The sequence below is a fragment of the Hermetia illucens genome, chromosome 3 (genome assembly GCF_905115235.1).
Source record: "Hermetia illucens chromosome 3, iHerIll2.2.curated.20191125, whole genome shotgun sequence".
Lineage (NCBI taxonomy): Eukaryota > Metazoa > Arthropoda > Insecta > Diptera > Stratiomyidae > Hermetia > Hermetia illucens.
In genome coordinates, this window is record NC_051851.1 from 41,582,094 (window position 1) to 41,602,021 (window position 19,928).

The 19,928-nt window shown below is 40.7% G+C and overlaps 1 protein-coding gene across 4 annotated transcripts in view; it reads right to left on the bottom strand.

Annotated features, from left to right (window-relative positions):
- The window catches only part of LOC119650608 (neurexin-1), a 371,754-nt gene that overhangs the window by 242,982 nt on the left and 108,844 nt on the right, over positions 1-19,928 (bottom strand). For all 4 annotated transcript variants that reach the window (XM_038053478.1, XM_038053477.1, XM_038053476.1 and 1 more), the window contains exon 3: positions 10,827-10,971. In XM_038053478.1, coding sequence (XP_037909406.1) covers positions 10,827-10,971 — 145 coding nt within the window. The remainder of the gene's footprint in view (positions 1-10,826; positions 10,972-19,928) is intronic.

The following is a 19,928-nucleotide window of genomic DNA, read 5'->3' on the forward strand; positions in this document are numbered from 1 at the left end:
CTCTGCAGTTTCGGCAATGCGAAGGGTAGGGTATGCCGAGCCTGATGGCATGGTTCTTGTAATCTTGTATGCATTTACGTCTGGCACAGAAGATCTCGTGATCGGATTTTGTTATAAGCGGACCAAATCCTACTTGACTAGCTGAGCCTTCGCCAACTGAGGTCCGCGGCTACTAAGTAGTGCGAGTAAATTCCGCAATTGATAGTCACCAGCGAGATACCAACTGTACACGCCAAAGGACTGCCAAGAGCATAACCCCTCTATACTCCTATGACCGAGAACTCAAAGGAAGTTCATCCTTCTGCACTGTTCCATCAGCCTGGAGGATGTCGTCGGTGAGTACAACGCCTTAATGGCCGCTTGGCTGTCAGTCAGAATGGCTATGTTACGCTTAGGGCTCGGATCATCTGCCATCGACGGGCTTCTAGTATCGCCACTACCTTTGCTTTGAATACACTGATCGAACCTGAGAGACCATACGACTCGGATACACTGTGTGGCATCGGGAAAACCCCAACACCGACTCCAAGACCGTCTTTGATCCGTCGGTGAAGAATACTGTGTCATAGCCTTGCAACACTACGCCGGTCTTCCACTCTGCCTTGGTTGCAAAGTCCGCAGCAAAGTTTCTCGTGAAGTTCAGTTTGTAAGTGGCATAGTCAATTGGGAATGCTAAGATTTCCCGAATTACTGTGCCTACGATGTTGCTATGGCCATAGACTTTCGGTGTGTAGCATCCGGGCTCATGTAGTCTGGCAGCACTGCACGCTACAACGTATTTGAGGTAGAAGTCTAGGGGGAGGAGATGTAGGAGTGCATTGAGAGAATCTACCTGGCAGGACTGTAGCGCTCCGGCAGCACCAGCACAAGAGGTTTTTGAATCCAATTTAGTTTCGTTTTATTGCGCTTTTTGTTCAAAGCCTGCTATCATACAATAGAGCCGTACATTAGGATTGGATGCATCACAGTCTGTACATCCAGATAACCATCCTCGGCCGGAGACCGCATTTCTTTGCAAAAGTTCTCTTACAGGCATAGAAGGCTATATAGGCCTTCTTAACCCTCAGTTCTATCCTCAATTATCAATTTTGCTTACGATTGAGGATTACAAAGAACCAATCTGTTGTTCATTCAGCTGCGGTAGGTGGAATTCAGGTACCCTTGTCGTGGTGGTGAATAGCATCATTTCTGTTTTGGTTGGGTTCATACGGGTCTGCATCTTGCAGCCCATAGGTACACCTTTCGTAATGCTCGTTCCATGTTATCGCTCATAATGGATGGAACTGAAACTAATATCACCAAGTCGTCGGTATACACCACTACCTTCACACCGATGCTGTCCAAAATTCGCAGAATTACATTCATCACCATTAACCGGAGCACCTTGGGGCGTGCCTCTGTCCACAGCTCTGGCCAAGTGGTTGCCTCCCAGATTCGACTAGATTATCTTGGTATTTAACATGGATATAATCTAATGCGTAAGATACCCCTTCAATCCAACACTGGTCATGGCTTTCTTGATGGTGTTGGTACTAACGGTGTTGAATGCTCCGTCAACATCCAAAAAGGCACCTAAGGTATACTGCTTGTCCTGCGGTGACCACTCAATCATGCCAATTATCTCGTGGAGAGCAGTTTCTGTCATTTTGCCTATGAAGTAGGCATGCTGGGACTAAGAGAAAGGCGTTCTGCCCATAACGGCCTTTAAGTGGATGTCCAGGACGCGTTCTAGGGTCTTCAAGACGAAAATGGTGAGGCTGATTGGTCGAAACTCCTTCGCGGGCTCATGGCCGTGTTTGCCCGCTTTCGGTATGAAAACCACTCGTACGCGTCTTGAAGACTATGGCACGTATCGCGAAGAGATACAGCTCCGATAAATTTCGACAAGCCATCGTACAACCTTTTCCTGCTGCATCTGTAGCATGACCCGGAGATTAATATGCGGAGAAACTATTTATAGCCCAGCCTAACTTATCCTCGGTAACTACCATTTTGATGGTCTCGTGTGACTGGGGTGGCTACAAACCCTCCAGGCAAGGCTCTGACTCACAATCCATCTCGCTGTAGGGAAAGTGCATTTGGACCAGCAGCTCCAAGGTTTCACTAGAAGATTTCGTCCAGGAGCCCTCGCACTTTTTAAGGAAGGATGGGCTCCTATATTCCTTGGACAGAATCTTACTGACCTTTTAAAATTCGCCTTTTCCAGAGCCCCAACCTTTGACTCCAGTTCGTCTGTCGTGCCGATCTAGTCAATATGCGTACCGGAGAGTTTGCTCTTTATGCCGCGAGCGTCCGGCAATTTGGCTTTGACCGGGTAAGAGACCGTAAAGCCGTCTTCGCCTAATGCTTTTCAAATATTATAATTTATTCCACAGCACAAGAAACACTGATCGAGGTTGACCTAAAGCAAGTATTCCCGCCAGGAAAAGAATGCACTGCTATTACCCTACAAACACGATGGGATTCTTAGGGTGAAAAAGGCATTCTAAACAGCCTTTAATAACTCTTGGCCTGCTAAATATGGCAAGAAGGTCTCTATTGCCGTCTATGCCTCCAAGAGCACCTTTCTGAAGAAATGGGCTTTCCAACTGGGGCAAAGTGGAAGACCGCCGTCGTAATTGCAAGGCCATGATAAAGTATTCTCCACGGATCAAAGATTCAAGATTTACCAATGTATTCCAAGCAAAAGTACAGACAATACTTTCGATGGCTGGAGCATGATCTAAGACCCAGGCGTAACATAGCAACTCTGACCGACAGCCAAGCGGCCGTTAAGGCGATATCATTCAGGCTGGTGAGGAAGTGCCGGAACACGCTGAGCAGTCTGGGCAGTACGTTCAAGGTCTCCCTCATCTGGTTTCCCGGCTTTAGAAACATAGAGGGAAATGGACGGGCTGACCGATTGGCCAGACGGGGCTTTGTTCTTGACAGTCCTTTGATGGAAACAGTTTGTGTCCCGCCGGCGACTGTTAATCTGCTTGCACTACGTAAAAGCCCTGCAACTCAGATGGTGAATGTCCACCACCTCTGCTAAATTAAGGAGGGTTTGGCCTGCCTATAACAAAACCCGGTCGCGATAGCTCTTGTTCCAGACTCGTGCAAATGAATGCAACATTACGGACGCGGTACTGACCCTGCCATTTGCATTACCGAAACAGTGGAGAAGAGATACTTCCATTGCGATTGCCCAGCACTAACTGGAGCCAACCTACGCACACTAGGTAAACCATTCTTTGAAGACTTCAGATATATCTTTAGCTGCAGAGTGGGAGAACTGCTTTCCTTCGTGAATGCCACGGCCTGGCTCTGAAGATCTGAACCAGCTACACTATACCCCCCTTCTCCTACCACATCAGTCATGGTCTTAGGAGTTTTTGGCACCAAAACGGCGCACAACAGCGCTGAATACGCTCCCCTGGTAGCTTTTCATTTTTTTTTTCAATTCAAGGTGTGATTCTTGGAAAATGAAATACAAACGACCTTTCAGATAGTAAGTAAATGCTACTCTTTTCTCACCATAGCATATTGCCTGGAACGACTCTCTAGTTTGATCACATATTAATGGTATATTTTTAACCGTTTAGCGAGTGACCAGGCGTTTTCAATGGGCATGAATTATTCAAGTACCTTTTGAAGTTCCGTTTCCCCGATTTACTTGGCAGCCGTCTATATATCTCTAGGTAAGGGATATTTCAATGAGTGGGGGCTGTATCTTCCAATCTTCCGCACCCTCTGTTTGGTTGGTGTGCAAGATCGGTCAAATTGTTCTGAGACGAGTAGCATTTTTGGAAAATTTAGTATCAGAAAGAAGGAGGTTTGGTGAGCACAATATCGTGACATGAAGTAAACGATAGGATTTATACGAAATAAGGGTTAGGAAGTAAGTACGAAGCATGAAGGAAAAATTTAAAAAGAAAGTTAGGTCATAACACCACTGTGCGGGTAAGTGATCATAATCTGCAAAATGCACTTTAGATTGTTCCTATGAAAAGGGAAAGTTCCACTACTTTTCTGGAGGTAAAAACCCGGAAGAATTTATGGGAAGGGTCTTTCGAAAAGTAAACTTATATCCTAGGGAGAAAATAGAGTCATTAACTGTTGGTTGCTAAGTACTTTTGACAACTGGGACCCATGGATTCCAAGCCCTTTTTTCTCAGAATACCATACCTAACAAAATTAATTCAACGGAATCCTCTATACAAATCTGTTTTCAAAATGGTACGGATAATTAGTGTATTACTCTAAGTCGAGTCTGTTTATTTAAATAAAAAATTTTACCTAAAATTCACGCGTAAAATAAACAGCCATTGAAAATAGCTTGTCAACAAGAAGCAACAGATTGTTTTCTGAAAATTGTTTTGATTGAAAGATAATATACAGACAGAAAGTTTGCCTTGCAGCTGTCAAAGATTTTAATTCAATCAAAATTTTGAACTGACTTGCTTGAATTGCTAAACAGTTCTCAGAAATATGTTTCTGAGCACAAAATGTTAAATCTCATAATTTAGCCTGACCGTTTCGCTTCAACTTCATGCTAGTCTCTAAGATGTAACCGCTTCCCCTTGAGGACAACAATATCACCATCCATGCTATTCATTTACTTCAAAATAATTGTGGGAACTCGAATGAATTATCACAAAAATCCCAGGTAACTCATGATTGCCAGGTAGGCGAATTTTTAATCAAAGAATGAATTCTGTATTAGACCTTGATCACAGATCGAAATTCATCGCACGTGGAACAAAATGTCTGATGTAATCAATTGCTTAGTGATGTTTTTCGGAGAACCAATTGAATTTGCAACAATATAACAAACAGGCGTACGTATAAAAGCGTTTCAGTTTCTTCCTTTGAGTTCCCGACAAGTCGACAGTTCTCTTACACGGTCCAGCGCCACATGCTTCTAAACTGATCTATTGGAAAAAGTAGAGAGAAAGACGACTAACGGTCTCGTCGAGGACAAAAACAACTCATCAGGCGCTGCCTCACCTCTGCCCTGGGAGCCGCGTGACTCAATATAGGCATAATTAAAAAGGAGCAATTTCATCTGATGCCGCTTTCGGTCACGTTGCTACCAGGGCGGAGGTGAAGCAGCGTCTGATGGGTTGCCTGTGCCCTGGACGAAATTGTTAGTCGTCTTTCTTTCTAATTTTTGAATATTTGAGTTATATACCCAAAAAAATGAGAGTAAGTTGCTCTCTATCTGTTCCGGTCCTATATATCAAGCAGATGTGGACTTAGGATCCCTCATATGCCAATGAAAAAATGACCAACCGTTCGCTTTTTCATAATATGTGGCCTATCCTTTGCCATTTTTTCAGATTTTTCCAAACTTTTCCGAGTTAATTTCAGAATTTTCCATTTCAAATTCAGACATTTCTATTCCAAAATCAGAATTTTCCATTTCAAATTCAGAATTTTTCCAATGTCCTATTATAAGGTTTTATACCAATATGTTATCACAGGGTAAGGATGGAGCTTACGCAGTGGGATAAATCTAAGCTGCCCATCAATTTTCTCTCATTATTTGTTTTCATGGTATGAAGGTCCTGGGGGTTTAACGTGAGTATCTGCCATATAGGTATAATCATACGGTCCTCTTCTTGACTTGGAGACTACAAGCCGAGCCCCGCCATGCCATGCATAGCGGTACTGGCTTATACTGAGTACAGGATCGTCATTGATACCAGAAGATACGGGTCCGATCTAGCAGCTCTGGCGCAACTAAGGGGTACGGCGCCCTCATTGTACAGCGCAACTCCATGTTTGCTCAGAAGAAGGCCCGCAATGTAGGCATAACCATAAGCACCATGAAACTCCTACAAGGGGCCAACCGCAAATAATCGGACCGAAAGCACATCCCTCTTAGAGGGCCACCTCAGTTCCTAAGATACCAAATAATCTCCGGTGAGGCTTCGTGGCAAGAGCCACTTCAAATGAGTTCCTTGCAGACACGGGGCTGATTGCCCTCCTCGAGTACGTGGAGACGGCACTCTCCAATGGGTGATTGGATGTTTTCATAGTTTGGGAAAAAATGTAATGTCCGCAATCTTTACTGTTTTTCATGACTTCTAGGTATTGAATCATGCACTTGTGACTGCAATTAATTTCGCCGCTTCGTCGGTAGTCACCTTAACTACTAAAGGATGAAGATGAGATTCTATGAGACAGGTGTGTACATAATTCATAATTTTTATTTTTTTGTAAGTCAATGAAGAAGAAATAATTTTAGTTATTTAAGAAAAAATCTTATTTCAAAAATATATTATAAACTGTAAACTTGAATATAAATTTAAATCCAACTGTGCAGAGCCGTTGGGTTTTCCATTTTTTCTTGCAGTTCCGTCGAAGATTCTTTAAAAGGGATCGCATTACAGTTTCCGGCAGTGATGATGGTAAAATAGACTGGTTTTGGTTTTTCATGACTATTATGAGGGTCGTATTGCTTCCTCGAACTATTGGTAGGGTTGGAATAGTAAGATTGCCACGTTGGGAACGAGCTTGTTTTTTAGGAAGATGAAGATTGAAACCCGGTGCATCCTGTTCTGTCGGGACCCAGTCGATGAAATTCATGAGATAGTTCTTGGTTTTACAAAGATTTTCAGTAAAATTCATTCGATGAACCTCGATAATTGCTTTTTGAAGGGTTATTCCCGGTTTCCTCAGGTCATTTAGAATGATCGATTCACTTAAATGTACACCTTACTTTGGCAAAGATTGAGGATTATATTTGTTCTCAGACCATGAAAGCAAACGATGATAGACAATTGATATGCAGCTCAGGTTTTTCTCACTGCATAAGCTCCATCCATTATCCAATGATAAAATATTGATTTAAAACCTTATAGTAGAACATTGAAAAAATTCTGAATTTACAAAGGAAAATTCTAATTTTGGAATGGAAAAGTCTGAATTTGAAATGGAAATTTCTGAAGTCGACTAGGAAAATTCTGAAGTCAGTTTGGAAAAATCTGAAATTGTTTGGAAAATTTGGAAATTGTCTTTGAAAGTTCTGAATCAGACTACCTACGGTCGATATTGTATCAGGCCAAAGGGCCACGACGAAATGATGTAAATATAAGTTAAGGAACGTTTGGAACTTTCTACTAGTAGTGACGGTCACTTTCACTACTCCCATATAGAAACCCAGAACCCAGAATATTGAAAAGAAACAACTAAAACTTGATGTTGGTACTGAGATACCTGAACTTTAGATTGTGGGCCAAATAAGAATTGTGAGATTAGCGCTGTTAAAGCGTTAAAAGACTTTGACTTCGTTGCTGGTCTCAGTCAAAACAAAGCCACCCAGATGTATAAATTGTTTAACGTTTTCACTGATCTATTCATTGAAATGTCGGAATAATAATTACTAGAGATGGCTAACATTCGGGTTTTCGAAAACTAAGTAATAGCGTGGCTATCTGCGAGCCCACACGTCCTTCGAGGGGGAGCAGACAAAGCCCTTCATGTGAGTGACTGATAACAGCTGCTTGATGTAGGTATAACCGGATTAAGTAGCATCTAATGTGAAACACCATTACGCTTAAAATAGAAAGTGAAGATAGTCTTCTTTTCCCTCTTCTTCTGCCATTGCCCTGTTCAGAAGCGAGGTTGGCTCATCTTCATTGCTTGCGCCATTTTCTTCGGTTATAAGCTTGGCTTAGATGGAGCCTAGAGGTTCTCAAAACACCGTTTAGTATATCAAGCCATCGTTATTCCAGTAGGTAGTTCCCCATGGACTTCAATGCTCAGACCGAACTTGGCAAGTGAGTTCTCATCAGCGCGAATTACATGTCCATACAAGCGAAGACGCTTTTCTCGATCCGTGAAATTCCCTATCGATCGCGGGTGTCCTAATTTTGCATGTGATTATGGCGTGCTATGTTACATGTCCCATGAAGTTTCTGCATTCGAAAATGCGATTCGAAACTTCCAGAAGAATTTTAGAGAATAACTCCAAAAATTAACAGAACATAATGAACGGTTTTTAATGACAGAGTCTAGGAAGGAAATAGAAGCGGGAATCAATTGAGGGTAGCGAAGCTGGGATCACCTCTTCCTCTTTTTACAATTTTGTGTCAAAATATGGTGTGTTAAGTTAGTGCCCGAATTTTAAAAACAACATTCATTCACATTGACATTATGAATTGCATGGAAATCTAACCCGATGAGGCTCTATTCCTACTATTTGGAGGAAAAGAAATTCGCTCCCTTTAGTAGGAGGACTAAGCCGGTAGTAATATATTTCCCATTTTATCGCTTACCCTTTTCCTCCCCGCATCTGAGGATGCGTAAAATGGTCACAGTCGTTAATTATTGACCCAGCACATGCCCTCACTAGTACTTAAGGGATAATATACTGATGAAATATACGAATACACTCTTTATTCAAGGTTTCCGTGCTTGGTGATGGTTATGGATTTTTTTGCAATAATGAATCGATAGAGGGCTAGTGCATCTAATTACCTAAGATAAGTAAAATTCCTGGGTAGGTACTGATCACTTTTTGGGGTTTTTGTAGAGCGGACGGCCAGATTCACAACCTGATTGTTCATAATAGTAAAAGTAAATGAAAGTGAAAATAGTGTCCGGATAGCTGAGTGGTTAGAGCACAAGGCTGTCGTACGGAAGGTCGCGGTTCAAATCTCGCTGGCGGCAGTGGGATTTGTATCGTGATTTGATGTCGGATACCAGTCGACTCAGCTGTGAATGAGTACCTGAGTCGAATCAGGGTAATAATCTCGGGCGAGCGCAATGCTGACCACATTGCCTCTTACAGTCTACTGTAGTGTACCGTTACGGCCTTGAATGAAGTGCTCTAACACACTTCAAGGCCCTGATCCAATATGGATTGTTGTGCCAACGATTATTATTATTAAATGAAAGTAGTTACAAAAAATGCAGTTTGTAGGCCGATTTTGAATTGAGTTGAAGAGGGGTTGGGGCTACTTTTGTACTAGTTTTGAAAATTGATTTGTTAGGTCGCTTTTTGTACACCAGTTAAATTTCCGGATGATCTAATTTGTTATATTTAAGGATAGCCCCCGCTCAGAATATTACCTGAGGTATATGTAGTACATGCATATTAAAATTCCTATTATATAGTTATATCTGGCATGGGCAAATGTCTCTGCCTGCCTCACACGACATACAGACTGCGAATCATCATCATCATCGACGGCACAACAACCAGTATCTGGTCAAGGCTTGTTTTAATAAGGAACTCTAGACGCCCCGGTTTTGCGCCGAGGTCGGCCAATTCGATATATCTAACAGCTGTCTGGCGTCCTGGCCTGCGCGATCATTGCATATCAGGCAATCAATACGGATTGAGCCGGATTCTATCCACAACCTAACGGTCATGGCATCGCTTATAAACTTCGTCGTTACGTAGGCGTCCATCGTCCATCCTCATTCTTCGGAGGATTCTTTTCTCAAACGCGGCCAAGAATTCGCAATTTTTCAAAGTTTCCGAGGAATACATGAGGACTGGCAAGATCATTGTCTTGTACTGTAAGAGCTTTGACCCTATGGTGAGACGTTTCGAGCGAAACAGTTTTTGTAAGCTGAAATAGGCCCTGTTGGCTGCCAATAACCGTGCGCGGATTTCATCTTCGTAGCTGTTATCGGTTGTGATTTTCGACCCTAGATAAACTTGGCAAGTGTAGGAGAAATTATCAACGGTTTCAAAGTTGTAGTCTCCTATCTTTATTCTTTCCATTTGACCAGTTCGGTTTGATGATGTTGGTTGGTTGGTTTTTGGTGCTGACGTTGCTACCATGCATTTTGTCTTGCCCGAGATGGGTGAAGGCAGGTTGTACGTCACGGGTTGTCCTCTCCATGATGGCGATGTCTGTTTCGGATAAAGCAAAGATTTTTGCCCGATTGCCTGACACAAAGGTTTATTTGGAACAAACATTAACCCCAAACAGACATTTTTCTGACACCCGACTGAATAATAAACAAACTAGTTGTTGGTTCCCCTGTTCATTGCCACCAATCCACAAATTTGGTTTCAGTTAAAAGGTTAACTAGCCAATAAATAAGCAGCTGCATGAAACACAAACGGCGCTCGTCATGATTGCATGATGATTTTATATGATTGCATGATTATGATTACAGTGATTACGATTACACTATTATATGATTACATGATTACAGTCATAATCATAGTCTGTAATCATGATTATAATCATGTAATCATGAAATTATGCCCACTTCCTGATTATAATCTTAATCGTAATCTTAGTCATGAATACGATTTTTCCCAATTATGGTTTTATGTTAATCGGTTTAAGTGAATTTTTCGTAATGCCGTACGAGGGACCAAAGTTCAAAAGATCTAAACGCAGTTTTACACAATACATAGTCTACTTCGATATTTGGTTGATCATTCCCAGACTTCTTGGTAATCACAAATTTATGTAACAACATCTCTTGTGAGGGCCAAGAAAAGTAAGGTTAATGGTCCTCGGTTCTGTTATCCCTTTTCTTCCTAAGAATATTATTGGGTCGATCTTTGAGCCTCGTCGATAATTTTTATAAATGATTTTCATTTCGTGGATTGAAATTTTTAATTTTTGAATCATTGATTTATACCTTGATACAGTGCACACTTTTCAATGAATTTATGGAAGTTTCCCTTAGTGTGAGACTCTCTACAGCTAGCTTTCAGAATAGGACTTAAATATACCCAGTGACATATTGGGCAAAGTATAGAAAGAGTACAGATAAAAATGAACTACATTGATACATTTAAATTGTCGAAAAAAAATAATTCGAATTACAAAATAGAGCAACAGTCACGAGCATAAAGCTGCAGTTACCTTAATATCCCTAGGTTGCTTCATTTCCTGCCTCCGTGGTGACACCCCTGGTTGATCGACGTACACTATATTCCTGATGGAACCTCGAAATCGTGGCTCAAAGATAACACTGGGAAGCGCCAATAGTGCCAACTTTGTGTTGTACCTGAAAAAATAAAATAAAACATAATGGTGAATAGTTGCAAACTAAATGGATATTTGATAATAATAAACAATGAAGTTCTCATCGGACGAAAACTCTGTTTAATAAAGTGAATTTCGCCGCCTCATATGTTTGATTTTTTGAAAAGGTTCGTGGATATATACTTAAAATTACTAAATATCACCGACAAATTGTATTTTCCCTGAGTTTAAAATATACAGAAACAACAGAGAAGGCGTTAGTGTAGGAAGTATTGCAATCTGCGTTAAAAACTTTATTCAGCATTCAGAACTATTACTCCCCAACGCTGAAATCATTGAGGCCCTTCGAATTAAACTATCGGGTTTAAATATTCATTTATTAACAGGAATGAAACTCACTCGAGAAAAAATTAGGGTTTCTTTGAAAGGGATATTGAGCTTCTCACATCCTTTGACAAATTTTTATTATGTGCAGACTTAAGTACTAGGCATAGGCTATGATATTGAACAAGATCAAACAAGTTAGACAAGATCCTTTTTGATTTAGTTCCACAGCGAAGCATGCTAATTCATGCGGCGACGCAATTTCAATCAGAAGGAAACCAAACTACTGATGGAACCAACAAATCGCGCTGTTTAGAGCATTGCGTGTGCTAGCAAGGACCAGAGGGAAGGCAGAACGTCGGCAGTTGGAGAGGGAATACCATGATCTTCGAAGGTGTCTTAAGAAAGCTGTATGGAAAAGTGAGAGAAATTGCTATAATCAGTTGTGCCTTGAAGTAAATACGAACCCGTCGGAAGCTGCTTACAAGGTTGTAATAAACAGGATTCGTGGAGAAGTGACGTGCCTGTGACTCTTGTTCAAAATAATCGTAACTCTTTTCCCACAACAAGAAGAAAGCGGACCTCAGCCAATGGTTCAACAGGACGTCTTCACAATTTGTGGTCTGACCGAAGAGGAACTGCGGGGATTTGTGGACGATTTGAAGACAAGGCTCCTGGATTAGACAGGATTCCGAACAGCCTTGAAGTTGGCTGCTAAAATCAGGCCTGCATGGTTCATAAGTACATTTGAATCACATGTGGTTGAACAAATGTTTCCCGCTCAGTGGAAGGGGCAGAGGTTGATTCTGCTTCCGAAGCCCCAGGAAGATGTTGGAGAGGGTGATATATAACAAGGCTGCTTCCGTTCGTCGAGCTAACGGGTGGTCTATCGGAACGGCAGTATGGGTTTCGTAAGCGGGATCCACGGTTGATACCATTGCAACGGTCGAGCACCTGGCCCGGAAGGCATCGGCCGCTGGTAAGTGCTGCGCGGTGGTAATGCTGGATGTCAGGAATGCCTTTAATTCCGCCAGCTGGGGTTGTATTAAGGGCGCCCTGGCTAAACTGGGTGTCCCTGGTTACTTAGCTCGAATAATCGAGAGTTACTCATCGGAGAGACTTCTTTGGTACGAGACGGACGACGGACCGAAGGAATATTGTGACAGCCGGTGTTCTCCAAGGCTCGGTACTGGGGCCCCTGCTGTGAAACATAATGTATGACGGAGTGTTCGGCGTTCGTGTGCCAAGGCAGGCTACATTGATTGGTTATGCAGACGACCTGGCGGTAGTAGTAGTTGCGGAACACCATCAGGACGTGGAGCTGTATGTAAGTCAAACCGTTCATGCTATCAAAGCATGGCTCCAAATGGTGAAATTGGACCTGGCGGAAGATAACACGGAGGTGGTCCTTATTACCAATCGCATGAAAAACAACACTGTCAAAATGCGCGTTGGTAATCCCGAGATCGTTTCAAAATCGATCATTAGATACCTGAGGGTAATGATGGATGTCAAGTTGAGTTTCAAGGGGCACTTGGATTATGAGCGCGAAAAGGCAGCAAAGGCTAGTTCATCTCTAGCAAGGATGATGCCTAATGTTTGAGGGCCAAACTTTAGTCGCCGGCTGCTTATCGCAGGGGTGGTGAAATCTACCCTGCTATACGCGGCTTCTGTTTAGGTGTATGCATTGGATAACAGAGCGAACCAGAGAAAGGTAAGTTCGGTATACCTTTTGATCTTCTGGCGAATGACGCACACTATCTCTACGGGAGATGAAAGGGGAATCCAGCCGAAGTGATCGCGGGCTTCCAAAAAGCCACTAGGAAAGAGCTGTACAAGAGATGGCAGCAACGGTGGGATAATTCTGAAAAGGACCGCTGGACCTATACACTGATCCCATGTATTGAGAGATGGGTCGAGCGCAACCATGGAGAATAAAATTATCACCTAACGCAGTTCCAGAAGGGACAAGGTGGATGCAGGAAGTATTTGCATCGCTTCGGATTGGATTGGGCCCGGAGCATATTATGTTCCACTGTCCGATATTCGCGAATGAAAGAAGGAGGTTAAACGATGCCCACAACGCAATTATCGAACCCCATAATTTCCTGGAGGAGATGCTAATGTCTGCAGCAAACGGGAATGTAATAAACGGAACAGTAACTGCGATACAGGAGAAGGTGAAGGAATTGGAACGAGCTCGGAAAGCGCGACGGACGCGTGACTTATTCACGCTGGTGTAAACCAGAGCCCGCGAGGATATGGGCGGAGAAGTGGGGGTGGTTTTAGTGGGTGAGAATCCTACACACTGCTGCAACCTGGCGCAGCAGCGTCTTTTTAAGATTTCTTTAGAACGTAGTAGAATTTCTCTTTATACTATAATTACTGTCAAACCCCTAAACCTCGAAGCTTCCAATCCTACGAATATGCGGTTGGTGTGATCCTAGGGATGCCGCATTTTTGCCCTGCCAGGAAGTGACTTTCTCTCGATTATGTCATAATTCATAGCAACTGTGCGACGAAACGTCGAATTAGTGCAATCTCCACTCAACATGGTCTCCAGGAATTGACACACATCTGCATTTCAATGTGAAGTACCAAATTAGACGTTTCGTTTATAGTTTATAACGTTCAGTTTAATTGAAAACCATAATCCACTTTTTCCTCGATGTGTCCTGATTGTTTAGATAAAAACCCAAATTAACCTGACTCTTGGATTTCTCTTCTTTACAAATATTTATTATGAATCTGATAAATAGAGTAACTCTACTGGTAAAAGAATTTGTGGCTCTGGAATACTTTCAGATCCCAACAGATGAACTGGAAATATCAGCACTTTCCTTTATCAGTGAAAATAATCTTTCTAGTTGGCTTAGAATCATTCTTAAAAAGGGACTCCATTGGGCTATTAAGAAAATGAGAAATTTCCTTTAAGGAAATCATCTATAAATCATCAATAAATCCTTCATACTACAAACGATTGAAGCCGATTTACCTCATACTAATACTTGGCAGTCCTTTCGAATGAGATAACCGAAAAGAAGTATCTTAAAAGCTCCAATTGTAAACTGACCACGTATTTGGTAAAGTCGAATGATTTTTTTGGTTAGGGGTTTGCCGTTGGGTATGTTAAATGTGAAGGGGGGGTTATGCGTTTCCACACAGAAGAGGTATAGATACAGTTGGATGAGCCTACTCTACCAAACATTTTTGCTGAGTTGCACTGTTTAAGACAGCTTCTGGAGGTTGTGAAAAAGTATGATAAATGAGATTATTTTCAACAGAGTACATTCATATATTCACGCGAAGTATTCATGAAAAACAAATAATAAAATTTTCAGTACGAAACATTAGCATGATTTTGTAAATCTTACTCTTTCCAGCTCTAGAAAATTCTCAGTATCCAAATATTTTGACCTTTTTGGAGTGCAATTAATCTGATATTTAATGATGGTATATCTTTTGGTTGGGAAAATACTACGAATTTGTGGAATATTCTAAAATAGAAATATTTTTGCATAATGGGGTACTTGCAAGAATAACAAATAAAAGTAACCTTGAAATTTGAAAGGTAAACTCTGTTTATTTGAATGATTGATTCAGTGATGCAAAAAACGTTGAAATAATCTAAAATTGGCAGATGTTGCTTTACTTTATGTAGGTGTAAGTATATTTCAAGGTACCGTTGGAAATAACAAGTAATTCTAAGAACATATTTACCATATTGCTTTCTATTTTTGGAATACCATATTTACCCAAGGAAATTGTTTTTTTAAGGACAGAGATCACTGAGTTTTACATTCGTTACAATTTGCTTTTCAAAACGTCAAACGCTTTAATTTGTCCTGACATTAGTTGCTCCTTTTTGCACAAATATATCAGGCATACATATATCATTCTATATAGTATTATCGCTAATCGTTTGAATACAATAAAAAGAAGATATTCATGTCAGTTGAATTTTATACTTACTAAGCCCGTAGAGAGAAAATCTGGCCTGGAGAGAAAATTTTGCGCGAAAAACAAGGTTTGGGGTAAAAATTCTGGGGGTAAACTTACTAGCTCTTTTTTCCTTCAAATTTCTATTCCACCCAAAAACTCTAGACCCTTGGGGCCCTTTCATCCTTCTTGTCAGAACTAATGTTTATTAACCAGGTTCGGAAAATTAAATAGAAACTAATGTGAAATCACTGAGCAATAAACTGTTCAGGTCAAAAGTAGCTTTATTTTTCGCGACAATTTACTGCGTTCGAACAGAAACGGTATTTCGGGAATCAATTCTTCCCTTCTTCCGTGTATATATACTGTAGAGGGGAAGTGTTTAAACACTGAAAAAGTAAACAAATAATTGCTTGAATGCGATATTTATATGAATAAAATACATTGTAGCCAAAAAAGCAAGTTCCGTTCTTCTTTTCATTTGAAATAGTACCAATTAAATCACTTCAAAAATGGAAAACTCGATATTCCAGGTAACTAGGATATGAGTACATGAATCCAATGCGACCCTTTCAAAATTTATTTGTTTATGCTATTCACCGAGGTGTGTTAGATTTTCTTTACAGCAACTGCTAGGATTACGGTTAAAAAAGTATTAGACTATAACTGGTTCCATGGTGAAGTAGCTAACCTTGATGCGAGTATGTACTTGCTCTTTTCATGAGGATGCGTATCATTACTGAAGATCGATGTGGGATTACCGACGCTGAGTTGTCCCAGAGCTCCATTTATTACACTTTGAAAGATAATCTCGGAATACGAAGGATAATGTTCCTACCCAAACGAATCTACGCATTTGTCAGTTTTTTGAATCAATGACATATTCATATTTAGCGCTTCTAGTGGCCACGGCTTGATGACGGAAGCGGGACTTAGTTCGCCTTTTTCGGGATTAATTTTATTAAATAATGCATTCTATAATTTGCAATTACCTTAAATTTCGTAGCATATCGCACATTATTAAATGTATTCGGGCAAATTGATCTTGACAGAGGGGAATGATCTGCTTCATCCGTCAACGTTATTGCGTATATTGCTGGCAACACGAATTCTAGAATTTCATGGCCAGGTTTAGCGGGACCGGCTGATCGGAGGACATCTAGTGGGCAGAAGAGATCATTTTTAGCTGTTGGGAAAGAAGATTTAGATTTTGAACTTGTTAGAAGTGAGTGTGATTTGACAGTTGTGTTGTTCTTTGTGCCGACCATACGGGGAGGAGGATTTTGACCGTGAGAAATCACACTTGGAAATGAAGGAAGTCGAACGAATTCGTGAGATTTTATTGAACGGTTGTCATTTCGGAGCGCATTTTCTTTTTATTTCCATTTTGTAAACACCTCGCATGTTTTTAGATAACTTCACGAAGAGGTGAAGTATTGGTGGGATTTGGTGAACATTTTCCGGGCGGATAGAAACCTCTAAATTTCTGTAAAGAAGATATTTATTTCTGGTCGCTAAGGAGCAGTTTGTTCGTCATCCTTTGTGAAGTCGAGCTCTCTGATTTCTAGGGGTGTCACAATCAAAGCGGGGAACGAACTCCAAATTTAGAAACGATCGTCTAGGCGAATCGTAGTCTCTTGCGGTCACTTTCTGACAAGATATTGTTCGTCACGCGAAAGTATTCACTGTAATTCTAATAAAAATTTCAAAATGATGAAATTCAAAGACGATGCCCAGCAATATATCAGAAGGTGGGAAAAACAAGAAAATGAACACAGAGGCTAGTGAAAGGAAAGAAGAGTTGATTTGCGTATCAACCGATAAGTTTGTTTTGCTAAAAATTTTCAAATAAATTTTCGGGTTTATTCCGTGAATTTGATTATAAACACCAATGGAACACCGGGTATATCTATGTTTCAATTTGTATAATATTTTTCCATTTTCTGGATCAATGTGATTCATGCATTATATTTCAACCTATGGGATTATTGCTTATCCTCGAATGTTGGGGATGAGAGAAGAGAGAAGACCTAAGCTTAGGATATTGAGCCTCGCCTCCTTTGGTCACTATTTATTGAGTTAATCTTTTAGTCCCAGCGTGTGACATTTAAGATAACAAAAATGAATTTTAAACACTCATTTGTACGAACACAAGAACGGCAACATGCAGAGCCCTGGGTGAATCCGTAATTTTCAAAAAATGTTTCTTATCTATTTTTATTTATTTATTCATTTCATTTATTATTTGTTCATTCTTTGTTACCATTTTTGTTTTAATATTTTTATTTATGAAGTCTCCTTGGATACTTTACTGACTTATTTTATTTTGCTATTTACCCATTTATTGTTTTTGCATGCAAACCTACTTCTGCGTCATGTTATTTGAGGACCCCCTTCGTCTCTCCTCCTTCGTAGCCCCGTGAAACTCCGACATTCTAAGGACATTTTCCAGAATAATGGCCTGAGAATATCAAATAAGGAAAGGAACCCCAAGGGCCGCGCCTGATACAGAAGAAATAGGGATCGAGAGCGTGGCCCGTTGTGGATCCCCCTCTCTCGATCGCAACACTCGGGTGCGGAAATTTATGGCTCCACGCACGCGGTCGAACCGTCTTTTTTTAAGGTTTTGTGCAAAATACAGCTTTATTAAAATCGATTTACTGTCTGTCTGTCTGTCCATCACACGCATTTTTCTCGGAGACTGTACCAGCAATTGATACCAAATTTGGTGGAAAGGTGGGAATTGTGAACTTTCACGCATACAGTGAGTTACATCTTTTTACATTGAATTTAAGGTGAGGTCCCCATGCATGCAAAAGGTGGATGTAAATTGTTTTTTCTCCAAATATAGCCATGTGAGGTATGAAATGAAAGGTCTCGGGTAGTACTTTCCAAAGCTGGTTTTTTGGCTAGTTTTGACATTTGTTGGAAAGGCGAGGAGTTCGGGGGGTCCAATCGAAGCCCAATCGAAAAATCTGAAAAAAATCACCGGTTGCCACTATATGGTGGCTAGGCTCCGAATCCGAATACCGATATCCCTTCAAATAAAGTCAATAATAGTACCTTACTATAACTTTCAGTTATTGGCTTCAGAACCACCCTAAAATTCATCCTAGCATCACAAAATTTAGCAGGAATGTAGGCTATAATAATAATAGAGCTTGATCCTACCAAGTTTGGTCGAAATCGTGCTATTGCTAACAAAGTTATAATAGGTCAAATTTGTCACTTCTTTGGAAATTGAAAATTTTAAATGTCAATATCACTCGAAACCGAATTTTTTCACATAATATGTTCGTATGTTACGTGTTACGTACTAATGGGATAAATTCACACTCAAATGTCTTTATAAAAGAAATACACAAATCCTTCCATACCTTCCTTCCAGGTCTAGCTTCCGGTTTCCCGACTTGTTTAATTTTAATTTTTCAGGTTTTAGCTCGCGTTTTGGCTTAACTCGTTTGGTTAGTCGTTAGGCTTACGCGAATCCCTTTATTTGTGCGATTATTTTGAAGGTCGGGTGTCGACCCAAACATCGGTATAGATACGTGAATTTTGTGTAATGACGCGATCGTAGCTCTCATCTGAATGAACATTTAACCTCCATCATCTGAATGAACATTTAACCAAGTGTCTTGGTACCAGCCACGAGTATTTCGCAGGAGAATAAAGTTAGGTTTGAAAAGGAATAAAATGCCTGCCTTTTATAGAATCCGCGAGTTCCTGGTTCAAAGCTGTCTTTTCATGAGCGAGTAAACTTGGGTGTTTAACCCAAAAAAGAAGAGTCTGTGGACCATAAGAGAGGAAGCAAATTGCTTCCCAAGTGATCCGGTCAGTCATCAAGTGGATGCGGACCCAGGACTCGCAGCATCCTCAACAAAGAAAGTACAGAGTTTACAGGAAGTGGGCACTCCACAAAAAGAATATTTTTCTCAGATGAGACGCACTTTCACCTCAACGGGTACATCAATAGGTAGAACTGCGGAATTTAGGGTACCGAAAAGTTGGCAGTGACTGTGATAGATCTGATGTTCGCAGTTCCTCATGGATACTTGTGTTCATATTTGTACTACTCCACTGTTGTAGCGATACATATCAAATTTAGAAAAATTTAGGTAGAAAGGTGGAAGCTTGGAGAGTCCCCATATATGCAAAAGGGGGGTGTATATTTATTTCACCAAATATAGTTATGTGAGGCATCAAATCAAAGGTATCCATTAGTACTTTCCGAAACCGGTCTTAGTTTTGACATTTATTGGAAAGGTGGGGAGTGAGGGCGATCGAAAGTGATCATTTTTTAATGGACCCATTCCTAGAAAATATCTAATCGAAACTTCTGAAAAAAAAATCAAGATGCTGCCACTATAGGGTGCCTAGACTACCAAATACCCTGCATACCGATATCTGTCGATATAAAATTAATAATAGTATATTACTATAATTTTTAGTAATTTGCTGGTTAAGGGGAGTTGCTTTAAGTTCATTCTAGCACCACGAAATTGCAACAATATAGGGTATAATAGAGCATGATCCTACCAAGTTGAGTGGAAATCGCACTATTAGGTCAAATTTGTCGCTTCTTTGCAAATTCAAGACTAAATGTGGATATTCTCACATAATATATGCATAGATTACGTGCTATCTACTAATGGGCCAAATGCTGTCAAATGTCTTTATATGAGAAATACACAAAACCTTTCATATCTGAAGCGTCCA